We start from the raw sequence: 25,597 nt of genomic DNA on the forward strand, positions 1-25,597 counted from the left end.
ATGGAAGGTATCTATTGTTATGTATAAGCGTTCAGTTGCGCGACCGAGAAGGGTAGTTCAATACAACAGCACCATGCTTGCTCAAACAAGGTTCAAACCATTAAATTTCGATGATTATTTCGTGAACAAACATGGCAGTAGCTTTCCTCGATTGGAAACATATTCGGAGAGGCCTGATATGAAATGCAGAATGCAGATATGAACGAATAATTCAGTATACATTTGCATATCCCAATCATGTCTCGGATTTGAAATGGAAAATCGCGTTCGAATTTGGTAAATATGGGTATTTATCATTTTCACATAAGACCTACACACTCTTCCGTTTTTAGAGATGTACAAAGAAGTTCGAATCGGGACATAGGATGCGTGCGATTGAAGTATGTAGGCCCTAAATTCCCGTTCATAATACCACTGTCATACACCGCACATAGGGACTCAATGGCTGGAATCTCACTCATGTAGCTATAACCCTTCTCTCAAAGTTTTAAATGTCTACACTACGGCACTATAGAGCGGAAATTGGAAACGTGATCTATTCAGTAGATGAGTAGAAGAAGCCGCAGACCCAGACGCGTATGGCTGTTAACCAGTCAATCAATGCTATGTGTAGCGAGTCATGTGATCCAACGTCCAGCATCTCCTACGTACACAGTTACACACTGCAAGACAACCATATATCAGATCAAAGTCATTTTGCTTCAATTGATTTCATCTTAAACGGACGCATTGCAAATAAAGTCACAACGAGACGATCACATAATATTTATCTCGTATATACAGGTAGTACAGGTATGTATGTATGTTCTTCGTGAATGCAGGACGTCAAAGAAACCTACAACGTCTCGTCTTTATAAACAACTTTGATTTCTGCTTTTCTACCCGGCGTGTCACTCTGATCGCTGCCTGCTGACATATCCCGGTTGACAGCGGACTGCGGAGCCTGGCTAGTTTGTATTTGAGAGGGTGGAGAGTTCCTACGATCTTCATTTAACACTTTTCCTAATCTGCTGTCCACCAAGTGAGGGGCGTGGAGTATAGGCTGCGACAAGGGCCAGGGCATACCACCTTGTTTCGCGAAATGCATCTGTGCATTGAGGGGTCCCGAGTGAATAGGAGATTGTAAATTAGGATGTATGTGCATCCGCTGATGCTGTGGTCTTGGGAATGACACCGGGTGACTGGAGCCGTGGTTGGGGTGCGCTTGTGGCCGATGTTGGTGTACATGAGAGTATGGGTGGAAGTGATTTTGTATTGAGCCGAAAAATCCACTTCCGGACATTACTCCAGCAACTGCTGCCGCTGTGGGTATGCCGATACCGTACCCGTCTGTCTCTGTTGCGAGTTGACGTTTCCACTTGTTTCGGCGGTTTTGGAACCAGATTTTCACCTGCAAATGTAAAGTATGAACTCAGTACGCTCGGTAATTAATTCTGTAGGCTACGTATTATAGTTTACAAACATGATTCTGCAAAAGTATATCCGATTATATGCCCAGCCTTGGTGAATTGTGCATACGCTCTGTTTCACGACCATGTCCATCGTGTGAGCCTTGATAATTCAGAAGGTTCGCGTTCGCAGACGAATCTTGCAAGGTTCTACCCTGCGTATGCCTACTTTTTGTCTTCATTGTTGTAAATACTGAACGTTGTTATATCTTACTATGTTTCATATGAACTGCAGTAGCATGAGTCTTTTTCATATAAGGCTTTGCTATGTGGCCATGGGTACTGGACATTGTGTATTCGCTATTGGTAAGTATCCGGTCAGCAGGACGTTCACGCAGATAATCATCAGTTACTGTATTCTATCACAACTGAGAGAATGTTTCAACTACGTAACTTCTACATGGAGTAGCAGGTATCAGGATACCAATTTAAATGCATCGTTAAAAGAGAAAATTGAGAAATCGTTGCCACGGAAACGACTTGGGCCTAAATAATCCAAATTGCGCTCAATAAAATGAACCCATGGACTCCGGCTGGGTATTCCAATTTACATCTCAGTCCGAATATTTCTTTTGAATCTTTGAAAGACATCAGTTACATTGCTTCTTGGTATTAGGACTGTAAATAACGCATATAGTCCCTCTCCAATCCAAAAATCCTTCGATTTCACTGCGATTCCCAGGTTTTTCAGTTGAGTAGATGTTGGCAACCATGGTTACATGGATCAAGCCCGTAATAGTCATTTGTTAGATTCACTTGATTCATCTCTTGAAGCTTGAATCGGCAAAGGTCATGAATTCTGAAGTTGACAAACATCTAATGAAGAATTCTAATTTCGCGAAAAATTGTCGAGGCTACAGATTTCGCGTCGTCGCGAGAGGTGTGCACCTTCGAGTCAACTTTCATCAAAATATCCAACACTAGTTTGCGCTAATGGTAGGAGTTCGTGTATAATCCAAAAATAGTACATTGTACTTGATCCATCTGTTCGATTATTGTAATTTTCATACCGGTGTTGTTATATTTGGTGATACGATTGTTGATATGAAAAGTTCTTTTCAACGCTGTACTAGAGCTTCTTGGAGATACAGAACTTCAATATACAATTGAATAGTATATTCATATTGAAATGAGCCCGAATATTTTCGGCTGACACTCGTCAGGGGTAATCGTCAGCCACTAGTTCAGAATTGGAAAGAATATTGTATATTAACAGTCGTATCACAAAATATGACGTCACAAGCATGAAATATCAAATAAGAGAGCGTTCAGTGTACTATTATGATTTTAGATGGTACACGAACTCATTTTGTTGACACAGCCTTGGCTGGTGTATTTTGATAAAAGTCCAAGGCACACAAATGAAAATGTGAACGGCCCCTTCCGACGACGCGAAATCTGTCGTCTCGATAATTTTTCGCACAAGCTCTACTAGTAGCTGGCGATTACCGCTGACGAGTATCAATCGAAAATATTCGGGTTTATTTCTATATCACTATACTCCAAGTTATGTATGCTCAGTATATGGGCATGAACTGCATGGCCTAGAGATTATTTACGTATGCACGTTACATACCTGTGTCTCGGTGAGACTCAAGCTTCTAGCTAGTGTTGCTCTTTCGTTGCTGCTCAAGTATCGCTTCAGATCAAACGTGGATTCCAGTTGGTAGATTTGCGTTCTTGAAAATACTGTACGTGTTTTCTTTTTTCTCGGCTCGCAAGACGTCACTGTTGATACAGGGGTCGGTGACTTTGATCTCGGCGATCTGAAGCCACTCGAACAGTGTTCCTGCGACGACTCATTTTCCAAGTCGTACAAAACCGGACTAACGCTGTCCGCTTTACGGGCTGTTGGGCTCTTGTGATGACGATCGTTTCGTAAAAGTTCACTCGTAATCTCGGGCGTGTTATTTGACTTTGCTAGTGGATTTAATTTCAACTCTAGCGCACAGTTTTGGTTTACTAGCTGCTGTCTCTGGAAATCATTGCTCTGCCGCCTCGCCGCTTCGCGAAATCTGTCGCTCGAGATCTCTTGCTCTGGCCCTTGTCTCGTGGAGCAGATAGACTCCTCTGTCCGTGTTTTCACAAGATTGAATGCGGACATCCCACTGACCGCTGTAGGTCGGCATATTGCGTCTTGATTCCCGGGCGCTTTGTATCCTTGATCAGATTGGATTCGCGGAGAAGATTCATCTTCAGAACCCCATTCTATATGAATAGCGTTGCATATTGCATTGGTGAGATACAAAGCAAAACCATGGATAGCAAAGTATATCATGCGATAAAAATATAGCGGATACATTAGAGCCGATCCATAAAAACTTGCGCATTTTGTTACCCGATATGGCTCGGCCTTTGGGGGAGCAGAATAATTACTATTAATCAATGCGTAATGCATATTACTACATATGATAGAGTTCACAGCATAAAAAGGTCACTCGAACTGTTCGGCACTTCTTTAATAAGATAGTCAAATGGGATTTTGATTTTGATAGCATCGAAACTATGCAATAGTTTCTGCGTCGCAATCCTTACATTTCCTAGTCTGCAAACTTCGACGATAGCAATGAACCGGGTGTTAGATATCTTGATTGGATGCAATAAATCGATAGTTCTATACTCTCCCGTGACAATTCATTTTTAGAAGTGACATTTGAATCGCAATGAACTATGTGTTTGTTACGATTTTCGCTAATAAGACTTGACCGAGAGTAGCGGGTTAAGCCTGCGGCAATTGCAAGCGTAGGCCTCACAGTTTTCCTCTATGTAAGGTGGAATGCTAGTAATCCCTCGTATATGGTGGGAATTTACACCAGCGGTTCTCAAACTTGTAGACCGTGACCAAAATCTGAGTTTTAATTGTATCTCGAGACGCAGGTATCGCACGTGAAAACGATTTCAAGTTTAATATTAGTATGCTGCGTTTTTACAGGCATTTATGACATAGAGAACGCGAAAACAACATTTGCACGCAACGTAGCGCTTTATGAAACATGTCTAACGCACGCGATTTCAAATTGAGATGCAATATATTCTTGTAGGGGTCACAGTTGTACTGCAATTGTGCTACTTGTCTACTCAGATTGCAAGGAAGGGACTTTTCGGTGCCGACCATTTTGACGGTCGGACGTATCAATATAGAATGTTTTGGCCAACCAGCGACGGTCAATTTTGGTTTTATCTTTTTGGCACCGCACCTTGTCCAACCGTATTTTGCTCAAAACGTCATGTTTTCATATGTCCCGGCTCGGAAGGCGCTAGCCTCTAAATACTTGCAGATCATATTCCCGCACCCGCTCATTGCACTCCGCTACACTAAAGCATCCCAACAATCTCCAACGGTGTTTCCAGAGAAACCAATGTCTGACAAATCTTATCATGAATCCAAACCAATTTTTGCAATACAACAAGGTCGCCGCATTTTCATGACCAAGCCATATTTTTTGTGACCCGCGTGTCCCGCTTATCGGGTATATACCGTAGGCCTACCCATTACAGTGACCAGCACAAACTTACCACAAGGAATTCCGCAAATAATACATTCATATTCAAAGATTGCTCTGGTGTTTTTTTTAGGGGGGGGGGGGTATTCATGGTGTTGTAAGACTTTTTGTAAGACACCGCTTACGCGGATGAGGTGGCGAGGAGGATCCTAGGTAAACCTCCAACATCTAGGTATCGGAATTCGGAAGTCGACCTCAGTCGGACTCAAACCAGCACCCATTGGTGTTGCAGTCGCGGATTATGCCACTGCGCTATCTCGCCACTATATTGCTCTGGTGTCGTCGCGACCCAGAATATATTATTCGCGACCCATATTTCAAGAACCCCTGGCTTACAACCTAACCCCACTTGCGAGCTCGCGTGATATAGTCATGGTAGTCAAAAATACTTGTAAAGAAAGCAAATCGATTTCTGCAGTAGTCTATAATGTCATTAACATGTTCATATTTATGTTCATCCCTGCGACCTCACACGCGATAATATAGACAGGTGCATGGGCAAAGTGATAGAAATCTCTGTTGCATAAAAGTGACTGTGTTCGCTTCACTTGGCCTAAAATTGGTATTAATCGGGACAACGGTCTCGTGCGCGTTGTTGGTTCGCGCATCCATCTTTCATGGGGGTCTCAAGATCGGATGCACGTCTTAATTTGCGGTCTACGCCCGCATCCGGTAATTTACACTATGCGATCGAATGTAGTAGTCGGACGACGTTTTCTGGTCGGTAATGCATCTATATTTTAAATGGGCTATGATTCGTTTTAGCAAACGCAATCCTCGTCAATATAATGAACGAACTGTGCAAATAAAAGATATTGTGAATATGCCAATTCGTCAACGATCTATCTATGGCTCATGCTACTTTTGTTTAGTCATCCGCGGCTTAATTGCCCCGAACAACTTTATCATGTCGTTACATCTACGCGTGGAGATTTAAGGGATTAAATCAACGAGTGTAAATTACTGGCAAATTGGATTTTTAGCAGAAACCCGCACGCGCTAATTACTCTTCAAATCAATTTGCCGGGACGTGACGCGCTGCGTCCGGCTGTGGTTTTTAATCCCGTGCATGAAAGCGTTCCGTCTAACGCCATGTCGATAAGACTATGCGGCAGAACATTCTTGTTGACGTACACAAAATGGGAGCGATTTTCCGGCAATTTCACCCAATTTGGGCCGCAAGACCGCACCTAAGATGGACCAATTACGAAATCGATTGATGGCCTGCACGCTACAGTATCATCGGCACGTTGTGAACTAACGAGAGTATGATCTCCGAAAATTGACGCAATCACCCGCCAACCCGCAAATCAGCGCGCTGGTAAAGTGGCTCGGGGTGAAATACGCTAACAATTGGCTAATCTTATTTGCCCCTAAATATGCCATTGTCTAGGAAGGATGAATAAGCACTCTCCGTTAGTCATTTCAGATAAATTCGAAGGTATTCAATCATGGTTTATTTCTGTTGCGCCCACGTTTCCAGTATCAGGAATCGCAAACTTCAAAGTCTAACCGGTTCAAACTATTAATACTATGAAAGCGAATGCGCTTAATGGGCCCGATCGCTGTCAATATACCGTTAAGTGCGTAAAAAGCGGACGTAGTCATTACCCGTCATTATTTTCGTAAATACGGCTTTAGTGGATTGACCGATTCGAGGTGTTACCAACAGTTTGGCGCAAAAATATTTGCGCGCTATAAATCATCAAGATCGAAGGGTCGCTCCACACCGTACGTTATAGGCACGAGTGGGTACGTAATAGCGCGCAGTGCTTTGGTGGCCCGATTGCTTACGCCGGTGACACGCGCATGGCTTTCGGTTCAATCATATTTCCAGCTTATTAAGGCCTATGTAAGATGGATGGCAGTTAGCTCAAGCCGTGCGTTTGCGGCGAAGAGCCACACATCAAAGGTGCTCTATGATTTCCATCAATTACTGCGATACCGCTCGCAGACTGATACGCGCTGGAAATACCTTTACAATTGCAACTTATGGATGCAATGGCCTTGTTTTTACGTAAAGGGAAAATATCGTATTTAAGGCGGGACAAGTGATATAGTCACCATTATACCTCTAAAATAAGGGTAACAAAGCGCCCCCGTGACTAATGAATGGATGTAATACACCATAACATACCATATTCTCACATCCGTTGAGTCTTTGTCATGTTTCGGATAATGCATACCGCCAATAAAGGCTGGTGAACTTAACTACAGTTGTTGGAAAACAACTGTACAGTGTACACTGATAGCGGATACATATGTATCACCACTCCCAAAAGCTGGGCGCGTAAACAGAACCTATAGCTAGAGTGTAATTAACAGTGCTGTGTAATAAATTACGCCTTCTTAGCAATTGATTTTCGGCCCGAATTTATGGTGATTTTATAAACCGGTATGTCGCCGGTCTCATAAAATGGCAATGTTACTTTCCGCAAGGGTAATGTCTCTGCGATATCTTGTACCTTTCTCCGATGATGAAGAACGATATACAGTAGTAAGTTTTCTGTCTATACTTGCACTGCTCGCGGGCATGCTTTTAAATTCGTACTATACGTTAGCTTCTGTTTCAATAGCAATCGACGTAAAAGTACGGTGTTTGGATTTACACTTAAATTTAAACCAGAGAACGATATCACTAAATCATTCTTTAACTCACACGTATTGTAGCACTGCTAGTCATAACTATAAATGCATTTTAAAACCACGTGTCAACCACTTTTCAAACCTCCAGCTTTCTACTTATGTATACCTATAAATCGGTGTTGAGATGTCGTCGGAGCAGGTGAAAGTTTTGAACGCGAGACTTCCCGACACTGATCACGATCAGTAATCTCGCTTCTACTGCGCGAATACGCTGCATGTGCCAATAACCAATCGAAAATTAGTCACCTGAGACGTTCAATTCTCTCCGACATCGTGCAGCAGGGGGAAACCGAAAGGTTAAGAAGCGCGCTCTAGCGGTCAATACCATTTGCGCCGCGTGTATTTCATGACAAATCCGTTGTTGTTTGTAGTATTCATGGTGTCTGTCGACTACTATGGTGATTGTCACCTGACCTAATTTCATCATTTTTAGTCCGTAGCTGCCAAGTTGTAGCACGGCCCACCTCTATACTTTTATAAGACACCGCTAACACGGATGAGATGGCGACGACGAGGAGGGGCCTAGATAAGCTTCCAACACTTCGGTTGGAATTCTGGAGTAGAACTCAGTCGGTCTCGAACCCGCTACCCCTTGGTGCTGCAGCGCCGAATTATACCATTACGCTATCTCGCCAAATACGTAAAACCTATAGCACCGATCGCAAGTATTTTTTGAAGTAATGAGACATTCTTGAAACTCACTATCAACGCAAGGCATTAGTCGGAGAAAACAGGATTAGAATAAATTATGACAGGGCTAATTCAACCTGGTTACGGGTGCAGTGGCGTAGCCAATGGCTGAAAGGCGCCAATTACCCAAAAGTTTCAACTCGAACACTGTCATCACAATTAGCATATGCCTTCACGTCATTGTTTAAGACATCCGGCCCCCTCCCCATGCCAATTTTACCTCGCCCTCGCGGTGTCTTATAAAAGCCTAGAAGCGGGCCGTGCTACAAGTCGGCAGCTATGGAATAAAAACATAATAGTTGACTAACAACATGAATACCACAAACAACAACAAGCCCCTCCCAAGATAAGCTAATGGCGAGGTGCAGATGTTATATGTCTTTCCACGTATAACCAACTCAAATACCAGGACTCTGTTAACATTGATGTTTGCCTGTGCCGCAGCACAAGGCACACGATACATGTGTGGTGTTTAAACATTCTAGCGATTATCAACGTCATATTTCATTGTATCTTCACCAGAGGTGGTCAGTAACGAAGTACTTCTACTTTTTCCAAGTACTCAAGTAGTTTTCCTCTACTTCTGGTACTTACTCAGGTAGATCTTTTTTTCGCCACTTATACTTTTACTTCGTAATGTTTTGTGAACTACTTACTTACTTCTCGCTATTTTCAGTTTGTCAAGTAGAAGTAGTTTGATCCCCCGATAAGAAAGATAGCCGAAGGAAATTCGGGGCTGTTTTCACGTAGTACCTACATTTAATTTGCATAAAAGTCGCGAAATACCCACAGCTTTCGTTGTGCTTCGCGCACAGTAGTTATGGAGGAACAAATATGTTTTAACGAAAGTATCACTGCATATAAATTAGATACCGAGTTGCGTGGTTCCGTGCACGCAGCATTGTCGCCTACATCAAATATTTATTCACAAACTGCCATATTTTTAATTAATGTATACTAATCGCGCAAAGTGTTAAAGCCGTATCCAACCCAACTTCTCCGTATTGCTCTCTGACTGAACTAGGAGCCTTATAATATGGGGAGGGCGTCATGCCATGATATTCTCTAAATGGGGTGTTCGAGTGAACAAAGGATTGGTATCGCATTTCCATATCAATACTATCATTTACATCCCATGATGTGGACGACTGCTTACTCTGTCAAAAAAATTGATACCTCCTGGGATGCATCAATATGAATCAAGCTCACTATACCTTCCGCATAGCTCCATTTGCCGCTTTTGACAGTCCATGTGATCGAATTACGATCGTTTTCACAACTACTTACTTACTTGAGTAGATTTAAAGTCACTCAGTTCTACTTCTACTTCAAGTAGTTTCAGGTTGCTTAAGTAAGAAGTACTTCTACTCGTACTTGAGTAGATTTTTTTGTCGCTACTTCTACTTCTACTTGAGTAGCTTTCTTGACTACTTTAACCACCTCTGATTTTCACCGCCGACGACCAACACAGTATGTAGGCTATATCATAATACAATGGGTATGCTCTTTACATGCCCAGACAATATGGAGAGTCGGTTTTGTACATGGCACGACACTATTCAAGTTGGAAGTGCTAACAGCTCGTTTCCTGTATTCATTCGGTCATGACTCATACTCTTTGGAAGCATTTAGTGAGTATCGATGGATCTTCACCCACGCGTATGGGTTCGGCGTTAAGTAACCATAGGGATATACATCGACCTTTTTTGCAAATATAGAAGCTACACATAAAAGTTATTCAACGTAATTTCCCTTCGAAATCAAGATGAAGTCAATCTTCAAAGGTTTACACGCTGAGCATCGGCCATTATTTAATCCAATAGATTTTTGCTCTATCCTTTGAGTTGATATACTGACTAAAGCGATCTATAGAAGTTACAGTTTTGTAGATATCTTCAGAGTAGGAGTAATTGGTATGTAATAGCGGATATATTCGTACCATGGCAACCTGCCGCTCAGCAGTTGACCAGACAAGGGGATAATCATGAATTGCAATCTTAATTGATTACCATTACAGCATTTTCAAGTAATCGCAATCATAATCGATTGTTTTGTCCAATGACTAGTTCGGCTCAGCTCATCGTTTTTAGTATAACACGGCTGAGGACTTAAACTGAACGCATGATCTAGGTATTGACAGCCGAAACGCCGGATTTGTGAAGCTCAATGCCAATATAGCTGTGGCTATTTGCTCATCAATTACATCGTAACTAATTATCTATTCGTAGTACAGATATGCCAGTATGATGTGGAGTACTAACGCCTGTCATATCTCTGGTCACTACTTGCTCATACAAGGGGCATGAGCATCACCAATCTATTACGTTTGAATCGTTTTCCGAATCGTGTTTGACTGTGCTCACTCGGTAATCGCAGTTTTACCTTATTGCGGGACAAATAGTATATAGGTTATGCAAACCGCAAAAAATAACCTTCGCCGATTAACGATTTCGAAATCTCATACCCGTAAGTTCATGAATTCGGATCTGATGTACACAGCCACATTCATGCTACGGAATGAGCCGCGTCAAAATAGCCTGAGCAATGAGAGTGAGTTTGAAATGGCTGATATGGGTCTGTACTTTTTAACCGGGAAAATCTGTTCACAAATTGACTCGCAATTTAGGATTGTGATTGTCACAATGCCAATAGCACCGTTATTGAATTGGTCAAGCCATAATTACTTTCATATATGGAAATTAGTAACTTTAAGGAAAGCAAAAACTATTTAAAAATTTTCACCTCAATATTTAACAAGGTTTTGCCAATAATATGTCGTCGCATATTTGTTCGTTCACTATCGCGTATGAACTCATCGCGTTTCACCCCAGCGTTCATTGTCGTTGCATGTGTAAGGCTTTGCCTCTGAGCGTATGAAGAGGGTCATATTATCTACGAAGATACACTTTCTACGATCGTTCTTTAATTCAAATAGACTTTTGAAAGTACAGAACTTCAACATTGCAGCAAACAATACGTTCATATTTCCAAATTTATTCCACTCGAAGCTTTTCGACTGACTCTCATCAGGAGCGAACGTCAGTAAATGCGGTTAATCAAATTCGAAATGTAAGAAGAATTTTGTTGTTGTGACGTAATAATGACAAGTACACATAGTCGCGAAAGACATATAACAGCACATTGTACGGTATAACAGACACAATTCTTTATTTTACAGCTGAATGACAACACAACACTAATGTGTGGAGAAGTCCCAAAGTTTCTATTACCAATTTACAGCATTTAATTTTTCAAATCGCCAACATCCAATTAACATACCATTCTGTGCCTGTAGTTACAAAGCCACCATATTCAGAGCGATTTCCAAACGCAGATCTGCGCTCGATTTGTCTGTATTGGAGTCAACGATTCTGGTCAACGAGTCAATCAAATTAACCTGATTTATGCCAACAGATGAAGCTTATTTACAATATTAATTAATTGACCTAGCGAACCCCAAATTTTCGCTAGGTCGCAAATAGACAAATCTACCACAACACACAACTTATACAAATGAACTGTGCGGCAACCAAAGTGTTACAAACCATTGGAACATTATTTTCACAGAAACCCAAATTTTTGTAATGAATACCAGTGTGACTTTGACTGTATGAGTTGAACAGCTTCTTGGAGGTACAGAACTTCAATATACAATTGAATAGTATATTCATATTGAAATGAACCCGAATATTTTTGGCTGACACGCGTTAGCGGTAATCGTCAGCAACTATAGTAGAGAATGGAAAAAAACATAGTCAACAATCGTATGCGCCTTGGCCACCACTGAACCCACGGGACCGGCTCAGCAAACCCCCGCGGTTCGTTTGAACCCTCGTTAAGAACCACTGGTTTATGTAGGCAAATTGTTTTTGTAGCTCTTGATTAATGGCACACGAAAAGTCTTGGAGTTATTAAGTTATAATGCAATGAATGTAGTCCCGAAAGCAATATTGAAAATGGTTTGGTAGAATCATACCTTCCTTGACGCAACGCGCCGAATCCTGCCCATTCCGTGTTCGAGGTCGGTCCGGATCAACAAGGAGATCTCTACCCGCATCACAGCCTGCTTTGCCAGCGAAGTTCGTCTGCAGGCTCCGCGATCGGTTAGCAGCGCTGGCGTCGTTCGCCCAAAGCTGCTGCAGCAAAGCCGCCGAGCTGACCAGTTTTCTTTGATGAAGATTACGCTGCTGTTGCTGCTGCTGGATGTACAAAGCCTGTAGCGGGGCCCTGCACTTTTGCTGCAGGTATAGATTTCGCGCTTGAAGAGAGTATGGGAAGTTAAGCGCGGAACCCGGTACTCCTGGACGGCGGTGTAATAATAAGTCCTGCCACAGACGCACGTTGGCATCATCCGGACGGATGTGGCTTCCGCCATTTTCTCCGTAGTAGCTGTACAAAGCCGTTAAGTTGTGGGCGTGAGTGAATCCGTGTTTCGTTGAATGTTCGTGACTGAAGTCCTTCTCCATAGACATGTCTCGGCCGTTTTGATGCAAAGAGGAGGCGTTGTGAATATGATCGCCTCGCGCCGTGAGCATTTCGGCCAAGTATCTTGCCTTCATGACTTGTACGGAGAAGTGTTCTTCGTGATTCGACATACTTTGCGAGGTATTTATCTCGTCGTCGTCTGAATTCTTGCCGTGAATCGTTGAGATTTTGCCGTTTGTGCCGGTGTTCTGCTTATTATCGACAGTTTCATTTGAGTTTTGCATGCCCAAAATTGAAGCGATGGAGAAATTTCCTTTCACGATAAACTCTGAAGGACGGGAAGAAGTGGCGATAGCGACGGGCGTGCTTGACAACGGACAATTGTTCTTGTTTTCGGCGACTTCGTGACAGGTGGCGCGTGAAGTTGGCGATGCAGTTCCGGAAGTGTCTCTATGGTCACTATGTTGTGAATTCGGGCTGTGGGGCGGACTGGAAGCGGAGTCTTTGCCTTCCGTGAGTTCGATGTCTTCTTCCATGTCCTCGTCCTTCTCAATTTCCTCGATCGGCAATGAAATTTGGGAGATATCGCCTGTACCGGAGTCTTGCGGTGATTGAGAGGGTCGCGACAGAGCCATTACTCCCATTGAAGAATTTATCTGACCTAACCTGGATTCCTGATCACAAGATAAAATGTATACATCACATTTTTGCAATCTCAAATCTATCTATCGTTAAAAACATGCAGCAATTCTAGAAATACAAAACAAGTAGTTTCGAAAAGCAGTCATACATACGCATCCTAGAGACTGTCAACAGCTAGAAATTGAGTTATGTGGGAGGTTTAGAGGGCTGGGTTCGTGCTGCTACATTTTATAAGTGATAAGTTATCCACAGTATTTGACCGTATTATGGGATGAAAATGATAGTTTTGCGATTGAACAGCACATTGGTTCAGAAAATGTCATGGAATGACACACTCTTCGGTATTATATGGTCCGTAGTTGAGATGAAGATTGAAGAGCAATACGAATAAGTTATATCGGATACTGCATTAATGCATTGCGCAATTGGTGCACGTTAACTAAAAACATGGTTGATAGAAAATTGTCATTCACATTTAATTTCACTTCCAGAAAATAGAGGAAACAGTTTTGTACTTCTACCAGCGTGTGCTCCAGACTAAAGAACTCGAAGTAGTGATACTGTGTACCAAAGAAATACAATGAACATTATTAAAAAACTGAAATATATTCCATGAATTTCGTCCAAGACCCTTTAACGGCGGTCTGATAACACAGGATTTAAATCTCAAAAGCCAAGTAATACCACTTTTTCTAGACGTCATATGTTGCTAGGTTACCGTATGACAGTTTTGCTAAGCCATATTTACTGTGACGAAACATGTCATATGGGCGAAAATGTGGTGTGAAAGGAAAAGTCAACCATCCACCTAATTTATATTGACCGATAATTTCGTGAAAACCTATTTGCCACTCCCTATTCGTTTCGCGCGAAGCTCGACGTAAATTTTGGACTTTTTTAAAACTTTTGTACAAAATGAAGTCCTTCTTGGCACTTCGTGAAAACAGCCTCTAACTTTTTCTGTCACAGCCTCTCTCTTTCTCATTCGAAGAATACAATGCTTCTTCTTGACAAATTGCAAATAGCGAGAAGTAATTAAGTATATCGCAAAATATAACACGTAGAAGTTGAAGTATGGCAGAAAATTGGATTTATTAGAGTAAGTATTGCAAGTAGAGGTAGAAGTACTTTGCTACTGACCAACTATGTTTCTCATCCACATTGTACCGTTGCCATTTTACTCGTTTCCTTCTTTCTCGTTAGCATCGGCTGATCAAAACGTATAAAACAGGCTGACGGAGCAGAATATGTGCTCCAGGACCGAGTCGAAAATCATCTACGCAAAGACAAGCTGAGTATTGGTAAAATATCCCTTTATTAAAATTTTCCACCATTCCCAGTGTCCAGTACCAGATCTGTGCGACCTGCCACCGTCCACAGTTATCTTTGATCGAATCGTCTATCACGCTAAGTTTATTTCGTTCTTCACAAGTTACGCTCAGCCCTATGATATATTCTCTCGCAGCAGTACTTCGAAACGCCGGAATCAAAATGGCGGCCGTGCATAACGAGGGGCTTGAACTCCAGGAAGTTACGCATATACGATATGCCTCCGGAAAGAATTCGTTAAAATATGGCATCGTGAATTATGCTCCTGCGTAGTCAAATCGAAATGAATTCAATTGACAACAAGAATCGAGTTTTTACATATTTATGTGAATTATTGCTATTTCTACTCGGAGGATGACTTTTTTGTAGTTGGTAGAATATACCATCTTGTTTCCACTTCATTCACAATAAATTCGTCGTTGTTTTATAACTTAGTTAGGTATATCGTAAAATGTTCTCTCGTAGCGCTGGCAAAAGTCCACTATGTGACACCAATTTAGGCAAATCATTCGACTATAGAATCAACCATTATATACAATTCGTGTGCGATATCTTGGGAAATCTTGATACAGTAGCATAATATGGGGATCATTGTTACCTCGCTTCTTATATGTCCAAAGCTCTAATGGTACGCTGAACATCAGAGACAGCAGCATAAAAAATCTACAAAATATGAATGCACAGAGTTGAGTATACCAAGCAGTTCACGGAGGGAAATATCTATGAAATCCCGCGTATGAAAGCTTTTCTCGCCAGTGCTATTCTAAGACTGATACCATAAAAATATAGGTAGGAATGACTGAGAGTTACATATAAAAAGTTGATACAATGTAACCCAATAATTTGGAGTAAGAAGTCTATAGATCAAGGTTTCCGCGGTAGCATTGCAAACACCGCGCAAGACCCTTCGAGCGACTTAAATTTTCCGACCAAAGTTGATTACTTTGAAAAGTGCGCTAACGAAGAGTTATTTCCGTAAATACTTGGGATGCACCAACGATAAAGCAAAGCGTAAATCCATAATTGCATCGTAAACATCCTCACATACCCTCAATTCATATAGTATACCCCCGACAGACGCTTTGAAAGTTAAATATTTTCCAAGCGTTTAACGACCTGACTCATTATCCAGAGCACCGCGATTATGACACCCCTTTCTTATCGTTGACCGCGTCCTAATCAAATTAAATGCCAGGCACGTACGTGGGTAGGTTTTATGGACCGGCGCCGAAGAGAATTTTAGGTGAAAAAATGCAGAATTTTCTCTACACGCGCCGGCATGTATACTTGTACGGATTATATTCTTCCATCTCGTATCGATCTGGTAATTATTTTGATGATCTTCCACTCATATGATCCATCGTGCGACTGTGTCCGACGTGCGGGTTGTGCTAAATAATGGAAGTGCACTCGATATATTGCTCACTTTTCGAGCCTTTGTCTCGATGCCTTTGCCGTTTAATTGTTTTCGGTTGTTACCGATTTCACGGTATTACATTGCGAGCATCTGCCGGGGGTGGAAGACATTTCCATTTGCTTGATATCAAGTGTTCATGGCGGATTTAAGTACACATAATGAACTCGTAAAATCCCTATCGGCAATATGTTTGCATCAACCTGATAATTGGCTACTTTATTGGATAGGGCTGAGAGTTTGCTACGAGTCTTATCACGTGGGAATTCGACCAAGCTGTGAACTCGTCGCTGGCCTCTTGAAAAGCGTCTCCATAACGAAACCACACTGGAGCTCATAAATTAATAAATGCGACAATGCCGGTTTAATAACCAGTTCGTATATAGTCAGCGGTCACTATCAAACTTGAACAGATGCAACTTCGCCTCCAATATGAAATATATTTCCATACCAAGTCTTATGATTTGAAACCCCAAACAACATAAAATGGTTCACTAAATCTGTTTCAAATACGTCACATTTATTCCGTCATGTAATTAGTCAATGGTCATCCACGAGACTTTTTTTATGAAATGCTCAGGATGGATATGATTGTATTTAATATTTAATGTTTTTTTTTCAGTGTCCAGGCACACTTGCTATATTGGCCTCTCTATTCGACATTAACGGATAATAATCCATAAGGTTATTAAAATCAAATCGGAGATTTCCGAATGTGTCTAATAATATTAAAATACTTGGAAAACTTGTCGCCACATATTTTATAGCGCGTATAAATGTTTCATTTACAAAACTGTGAGTTATGAGATAAGCGGATCTTCAAGTAGTCTATAGAAATCGACTTTCCTTGGCGCAAAGTGGTTTAAAATTTTTCATGATATGTACTTTTGCAATACTTCTTGTTTACTTTTGGAATGAATATATCCACATTGCAAACTACACCATTGATGTCTATTGACTATTATGATAAATTTTACATCTTTAATGTGATGCGAAGTTGCAGATATTCACATACCTAAGAACTATACGAATGGCCATACGGCGCTCCTGGTATGTAGCTTCCTTCTAATAAATGCTACTAAAAATATGTAACTTAAACCTTATTCAGCCTTCAGCAAATAAGCAATATTTTTGTTGTGCCCGTGTCCGGGCGTATTCCGTATGATGTGAATGAACCAATGGGATAATCCTGTCTATGCAGTTATTGTGGACGGGGTTTTAACCTTACAACTATTTTGTTTCGTACCAGTTATGCCACACATAAACTTTACCTGTGATCGCGTTCGTAAGTACCGAGCGACTGAGGATTTCCTGACCCGTTATTTCAAGCTGTGTGACCTGGATGCAATTGGATTCTAGATCTTTGCTCAAAAGCGAACAATCTGACCACTAATCTACCAGATCGGACAAAAAATTTCACAACTTATTGATTATATTATTTCATCTTTCATACTTTTTCAGCTCTCTCCACTCCACTTTAAAGTGAATTGCTCGTGACGGTAAACTGCACACAGCACACCTATACCTTTAAACAGTTTTTGCGCGCAAAACGCCAAAAAATAAAAACGGAAAGCCAACGTGACATGATTATTAGATTAGCTGTCTTGAATTTTATGAAGCATGAAACATTCACTTAAATCTGAAACGCGCCAGTTATTATCCGGTATCTTGAGGTTATGGATTCATAAGATTGCGCACTCTGCATAGAGTAGCATGATGCGGGAATTGTGGAACATGAGTGTAAGTAAACTCTGAGATCCGATTCCCCTTCCACTGTAATATCGGATATACCTGATGCCCATACCCATTTATTGTGCCTATAAAATACCCGCAAATATAATACATTGGGAATGCTAGAGATTATGATAGGTTTTGCGACTAACGTTGAATGCACAGTTATAACTGATAGATACTGGAGTCCATAGACCACTAGCGGGTTTGTGTTGAAATTCCAGCGGGTCCTTCAGGTTCAGTAGAAATTGATATAATTAATAGCAATATTCAATCAGATTACCACTTAGGTAAAGTAAAAACTTGGAGGCAGGATCTTATACATGTCAATTGGGTTGCATTCAAAGCAAATGGTGTTTTGAAACGCTTAATCTAAAACATGTTTTAAACACTATTTTTAAAAAAAGGCCTTTTCAAATTTTTTTTTTCGAAAGTTGTATTAATCTACCATAATTGTGTAAATACTTATAAAAAAACATGTAGGATTTACATGCAGACGATTTGGCCAGATATAGTCGACTTATACGAAATGGAATGGGTGGAACCTTCAAAATCGTCGTCTGTTCAACAGGTATAGCCACATGGTTATGGATCAGTGGTACGGAATGGATGTAGAACTGGTACGCCTAGTCAAAGATATCTTTTGCTCCGTTTAAGACAGGTGTCTGAAGCCTTTTTGGTCAAATGATTGATATCTACTCTATAATTTACAATTATCAATGTCGTTCCACTGTGACAACATCATTAAAGATTCGTGGCGTCATGGCTAAAAAACAAACAATGAAAAAACATGCTTTTAACAAGGCTTGTGTTTAAACATGTTTGTTTTAAACTGATTTCTGTTTTAAATGCAACCCTTCATGTTACACTCCGACCGCTCAAAATCTCCGATTTTGGCGGCAAACATAAGATAAAGTATATTGGGATTATGTCTCAAACTTCATTTTTTTCTTCGGGTTTCGATTTACTGTTACACTACACTTTGTCAATGATAATAAATTGACGATATCATAATTTACGATGGGTAATTTATACATTAGCAATAGTAAATTACAATTGAATACATTCTTAAAAAGTCCTATTACAAAAATGCGGGGTAGTACTTACACATAGCACGTTGGTAATCATTTAACGCGATTCCAGTATAATGAATTTGTGGGTTGAACAAGAGCGCATCAGTAGCATGGCAAATGAATTGTTTCACTATTATGGAAGCTGATAATTAAATTGTAGCGCGTCAAAGTTACGATCGTCGACTTCATAAGAGACCAGAAGGTAGGCAGAATTAATGGGGAAAGAGACATTTAGCTGAATTTTGGAGTTTAGTCATCCTGACGTTTCACTAAAATCGCGCCGAAATTATATTGAATGTAATTTCGGATCCGAAACGTAATTGACCAGCCACATTTTGATTGGTAGACCTGAAATGAAATTATAATTTAGGGAAACTAACTTCTTCTGAATACAACATCATTATACGGCCAGTGCGCAGTCTCCCGTTCTGGTGCGTACACTCCAATATTGATCGCCTTTCAGCTATCAATCGATATGTTTAGCGACTCGAGTAAATTCAAGTAATGGGCTCTTTTTAACATGATCCAATCGCCGTAAAAATTATTAAAATGCTCATTAAATTTAAAAGCAGCCCGGCTAAATTTGACCGATGGGACTAGCACGAGAGAACAGAAATCATTTTGATATTGGCAGTTCGTTATTTATAAGAGAAATTCCCCGACCTGATTTAATATTCATGTTAATGATTTTACAGGCTAATAGGATCACTAGCGCATCGCTTCCATTACCCCCTTCACGACGCGTACGTACATTGTTTAGTAAACCTCTGCTTTGAAGCGATTTCGCGTAAATTAACCCGCTTGGTACGTAGGGAACTCGGAAACACACAAATTCCGTCAAGAACAACTATTTGGTTACTACAAGGTGGGTTAGATAACGTAAACGTAGTAATGGGACAAAGTGTGGAATCCGCGACGATGTTAGAAAGGGTCGCAGTCAGTTATAGAGAATGATTATTGAATCCATATGGTCCGTGATAATTGGCTGAAGTAGTCGGAGAGGAAAGAATTAGAGCGGATTACAGTTTGTCCCATGTTTACACGACTCTTGGGACCTCTCGCTAAAAACCATTTCGTCTTTATAGCGATGTACTTGATAGGTATAGTGCACCAAATCTGATTTAGATGATAGGCTTCTGTTAAAATAATGCACGAGATGTATTTACTCTCTGGAGCCTGGCGCGTAAACCACGTTCGCCAAACAAAAACCAAGAGATTTCAACGCCTAAGCGGCGAAAAGCGTAGGTAATATTTATTGTAGAATCGATGTTTCGGTTTATATAAGTAGAGAATGGAGCCGCCCTTTTCGAGGAATGACGACGCCATTTTGCTTTTATCTCGTTCGTTCAATGTTACTCATGGGATACAATCGAAGGTTAGTTTTAATCGATTAGCATCGTCGTGGCTTTATTTCGACCCTATGCTCGGTAGTTTCAAGTAATATAGTGGCGCATTGCATAGTTATCACAACTGTGTGATAGCAGCGGTCAGTAAGTATTTTGAAATCACGCAAAGTTTGTGTAACTGTTGCAAATGAATGGAGCTTGGTGGTATTAAAATCGATATCGTCAATGACGCAATATAGTAAGACATGCCAATGTTAACACGCAGTGCCAGATTTCAGTTATGGACGTGATTAACATGCCTTGCGTAATGGGATTCATCGGGGATATATCATCCGTAAATTTGGTTTCTTGAAAATAACCAGGGTTGCCATCGACATGGTCCCAAAAATAAGGACAGTCGAAAAATTAGATTACCATTAAATGCGAATTTGTACATACTTTGTATTTATTCGAGCCGTGGCATATCACATTACATACTTTTCGCAAGAAACAATCTGCTCTTGCAACGACTTGTTATTAGAAAGTGTTTCATGATCTCACGACAGCTCACGTCTAGGTTTACCTTTACTCAGGGCCGAAACAGCACTTCGTCAGCCCCTCCCCAAAAAAACAAGTTGGTCTGAGGCCCCCATAGGGTGATAAACCAAACTTTTTCACCTCGCTCTGATTAGAGGCGTCAACCAAGATGGGAAAAGGCTGTACATCAAGTTTAGACAAAATGCATCAAGAACTCCAGTAACAATGCGATGTTGGAATCAGGGAATATTGCTTTGAACAATTGCGATGTGCAATCGTGCTGTGGAATGATTCCTGGTGTTTGACAGTATGGAATACCCAGGTACCTCAGCAGCAGCTGCCTATAGTCTGTGGTCGTTGATCAACTTGTGAAACAATTACTCGTCGACTGGCTCGAATCAATAATTATGACACACTTCTTGTGGTTTGGGTTATCAATGTGAGTTTAAATAGCGGTGTTTCCTATGGCCTCCATGTTATTGTCCCAATTGCAGATATTGCAATGTGCGAAACACTCGCCTTTCAAGCTTCCGTTAATACCTTTGAATTATCTCTCATAATCATCACGAAAAACTTTTTTACGCCTGCTCATTTTAACATTTAGCTCATTTTAACAGATTTAGCCTTATTAGCAGCTGAAAGTGCAATATAATTCAGATGAATTTATTAATGGTTAATAGCTTTACTACTTTTTAGCCCAAGTGTCGACTGCACTGCGCCCATCTCCAGTACGCAGTAAATGCTGCCTTCCCCACAGCTTATTCTGCTGACCAGACGGAAGACACCTGGTGCTGCTGTTTACTACCAAAATGACGTCTGCTGCGATAGCTTGGTACAGCCGAAACTTCTATACTAATCAATGCCCTAGCTATCTCACCACTTAGAAGTCAAATCCTATGGTGTGTACGCCACGGGATTTCCTTTCATTTATGATGTCATAAAATATCGACGCAAAAGCATAATTTTAGAATATTATGCAACACAGATATCAAAGGAAAACAATCGAATTTCTGTAGTTATTGAAAATAAGACAAAATAAGGACGCAAGTCGAAAAGAAGGACATTTCTTAGAAATAAGGACAGTTGAGTTTTCTAAGACGTGACCCTTGAAAATAAGGACAAATCTTAGAAATAAGGACGGTATGGCAACCCTGAATATAGCTTTTGGGTGTTGAGATCACACTACTCCCTTCCGAATTCTTAAACTATTTTACATAGTATGTTGTCAGATTGCAGATTTACACTGTTGAAGGACGTAATGCATATTGTAAAGTGAGCATTTGTATAGGGGGTTTACTTGATTCTGTTTATTTGTGTGTGCAATGTTGGTGGATAAATTAAAAATAATACGAAGTTGTATCAAAACAGCACTAATCGAGACGTCGTAGTGACGATATCATTGTCCAAATATGTGATTCAAATATAGTTTTGATGTTTGTTATGGTATCGTTTTCGGACCGTGACTGATGAACTTTGATCGTACATCAAACTTTACAGCCAAACGCCTGTGTGTCTGCTTTCGCGCGTGTCTATTTACTGATGCCTATTAAAGGTAACGTGTATGAAAATAATACTGATAGATTTTACTTTAGCTGCATATCCATATGGTATCTGTAGCCTAAACTTTAAGCTATGCATTGCACAATGCACAATGCATGTGAATAGAGAAAAAGAATACAAAGTTTGGTAACGTTAAAAGCCTTTCCGCGGTCCCCGATCCCCCTTTCCAATTGGGGCGCTATAAGTATCAGTAAATGACAACTTTCTCGAGCATTTTCGGACTTACATGGAATGAAGGTATTGAGAAATGGGCTATGATGGTCGTGGGTTAGGTGTTTTGTTTGAGTCGCCATGATTTTATAGATATTGGCATCCTGTGCTCACCGTTGCGTGCACGGGAGCAACGCAATATCCGCGATGTATCATTAAATTGGCATTTCGGTTTTGATGGAGACACGCTCGACCAACGAAATCAATTGAAAGGCAACTAGAAAGAAACGGCCCGCCTGTAATGATACGTGCAAAGTGATTTTGAAAGTTCGCAACGCCGGTTTCGCACTATTATAGGAATAAAGTGCCTGAAAAAGCACCTGGTAAACCCTTGATGGCTGGCATCACTTTTGCAATTAACCCGACCCCGTGCGCTCATAGCAAATCCCGATTCCCGATGAAAGTAAATAGTGTCACGTCACAGACGATTGATCACCCGTCATATCAAGCCGTTATGGCGAAATCGTCAATTAATCGAAGTACCATTACTTGTCACCTTCACTGGGTCAGATTTCGGGTAGCGAATAGGGCTTATGGTCACAGTGATTCAGTACTCTAATCTGAATCAGGTATAAATTCTAATGATTCGAGTAGGAGAGTGAAAGATATACACAAGCTTTCCATCGCGCATGGACTTAGAACCTAACGTTTCATATGCAGTTAAATAGGCCACAGCTACATGTATACTTAGGGTTACATAACAAAAATCAATTTAAAACAAACTTGTTTAAAACAAGCCCCTTATTTAAATCATGTATTATATTGTTGTAGTTTTTGCGCCTAATCGCGTACACGTGCCTAGGCCTTTTATAGTCAAAGTGATTGAATATTCTCGAGAAATCAGGTTTGGTTGACAATATGTAAGTACATGCTGAAATTGGTATTTCCACATTAGAACTGTTGAAATAGAAGTATAGAGTATCCAAAAACTAATTCAGTGAGTGCCATACCTATAGATAAAACATAATTCAGAACTCGAGAAAAGTGAATTTACTTAGTTACCAAAGAAATATCGCCTTTAACGGGTAATAAACACATGTCGAGCTAGATTGGATGGCGATGAGTCGAATGAGTTTGAGAATAACTGACTCACATGCTGTCACCTAGTTACCTTAATGCGTCTGGTGTATTCTATCCACGGCCAATCGCGAAGGCAAAAGATAATCCAATCATGCGGAAAATCGATGTCCAAACATATGTATTCGTATCAGCTTTATGCAGGCATGAAAAATGAAATATCAGTCCAAGCGTAAATCGTCAAGTTTACTTCATTCAAACTGCTATCATCCGCTGGCATGATATTGAAGCGAAACAAATTTGAGGCTTCCTATCAGCTCCACGAGCTGCATAAATTTGTAAGATTACATGCATGAGATCATACACGGGCACGGCTATACTTCGCTTATAGCATCAAGGATTGGATATATTGTCGAAATATCAATTCACGGTGCACTTCTTTATTACCCAGTGATGAGAAGTTGGAACATGATAAAATATGCTTGGCTGAATGTTATCACAAACGGCCTTCATCAAAGGCTTAGCGTCGATTCAGAACAGAGCATCTCAAACGAATAAAATTCGTAGATTTATAGTCATTACGCGCATTTAGGGTTTTATGCGTCGGTGTGTGAGTTGAAGGATAAAATCCACATTCGCAGGCGAATTGAAATATTTTTATACACTGGAAACATCTGCGGGGAATATAAAATATAGTCGATTTATTTCGTGCAACTGGTGTATGTTGAAAGCTGACCCAATGTAGTTTTATTGAAAGTTTCTTGTTGTTAAATAGAGTGTCATGTAATATTGAACCGGAGACTGAAGCTTCTCGTCACTTTAATGGTTCACGGCTGCAACATCGCTCTATATACGTTCGTTTGCCCGCGGTGACATCGTTCATGGCAGGTCTTAATAACTCAGCAAACGACCACTAAATTCGTGGGACGAATGTGATGCTACGTACGTGTCAATTGTACTCACGCATTGTGTGAACTAGATATCAGATGAGAATATATATAATAAGAATATACCTCCTGGTATAACTCTGATCACTAGGCAATCGCCACTGGCACAAAACAATCATAAATGATAAATGATGACAATCATTAGGGTAAAATATATTCCATTCCATCCATATTCGTCTATGTTTTATTTTCATTGTTTCCGTGCCATAATATATTTATTTACGGGCTGTGTTTTCATATATAATGAGAATTATTCGGCATGCGCTGATCACGGATACTTGACATTTGACATGACTCGGATATACTTTTTATTCAGAATATGATGCAGGCTCCGGGAAAATATGGATCAAATGAACTGGCGAAGACACATACTCCTTGGTTATCATTTCATTCACGGTCGCAGAAGCCAATGAAAGAACAGAATCGAATCACTGACCGCACGCCACGTTCGCAATTCGCTCCATACAGTCTTCAATGAGGAGGCCCGGGTTCAACGAAATAAATTGAGGAAATTGTGTTATAGTCGATGTGAAAAAAATCGTTGAATAGTATATTAATATTGAAATGAACCCGAATATATTCGGCTGACACTCGTCAGGGGTAATCGTCAGCAACTAGAAAAGAACATTCGATATCAACAATCGGATCAGATGTATTTTAACAATCACAACACAAAATAGGACGTCACCGGCATGAAATTTCGAATACGATAGCGTTTAATGTGATATTTGTAGATGGTACACGAATTCCCTCTGTTGACACTAGTTGCTGTCGATCACCCTGACGAGTGTCAGCCAAAAATATTCGGTTTCATTTCAATATGAATATTGAATATGATATCCAATAGTATCAGGGATATATAGTTCTATATATCCCTGGATAGTATATTGAATATATTGAATATATATATTGAGTATATTGAATATATGAATATAGTAGGGGAGATGTGGTACCGATGGATCACTGGGACCGAAAATACTTTGAAAATTCTCTATGATAATTTCATGATTACACTCCGTGAACTTGTCTACAATTGCTTGCTGGCAAAATCTTTCCTCGCATACAAAAAAATTCGACGTGCGCGTGTTATGGGGTCTCTC

The 25,597-nt window shown here is 40.6% G+C and overlaps 1 protein-coding gene across 1 annotated transcript; it reads right to left on the bottom strand.

The window, feature by feature from the left end:
* Positions 1 to 678: 678 nt before the first annotated feature.
* Positions 679 to 15,836, bottom strand: LOC145453933 (uncharacterized). The gene is made up of 3 exons (XM_080331897.1): positions 12,264 to 15,836; positions 3,025 to 3,656; positions 679 to 1,390 (listed from the first exon to the last, which is right to left on the bottom strand). The coding sequence occupies exons 1-3, from the start codon at positions 13,354 to 13,356 to the stop codon at positions 836 to 838; spliced, it is 2,280 nt and encodes a 759-aa protein (XP_080188023.1). The 5' UTR covers positions 13,357 to 15,836; the 3' UTR covers positions 679 to 835.
* Between the last annotated feature and the right edge of the window lie 9,761 nt (positions 15,837 to 25,597).

The sequence above is a fragment of the Botryllus schlosseri genome, chromosome 13, assembly GCF_051294905.1.
Source record: "Botryllus schlosseri isolate E-star chromosome 13, Bs_hap1, whole genome shotgun sequence".
Classification (NCBI taxonomy): domain Eukaryota; kingdom Metazoa; phylum Chordata; class Ascidiacea; order Stolidobranchia; family Styelidae; genus Botryllus; species Botryllus schlosseri.

Excerpts from the sequence above, each read along its gene's own strand:
- LOC145453933 (XM_080331897.1), bottom strand. The coding sequence starts at position 13,356 with ATGGGAGTAATGGCTCTGTCGCGACCCTCTCAATCACCGCAAGACTCC. Across the intron at positions 3,657-12,263 it reads GGCGCGTTGCGTCAAGGAAG|AATGGGGTTCTGAAGATGAA; the intron begins GTATGATTCTAC and ends CTATTCATATAG. Across the intron at positions 1,391-3,024 it reads TGAGTCTCACCGAGACACAG|GTGAAAATCTGGTTCCAAAA; the intron begins GTATGTAACGTG and ends TTACATTTGCAG.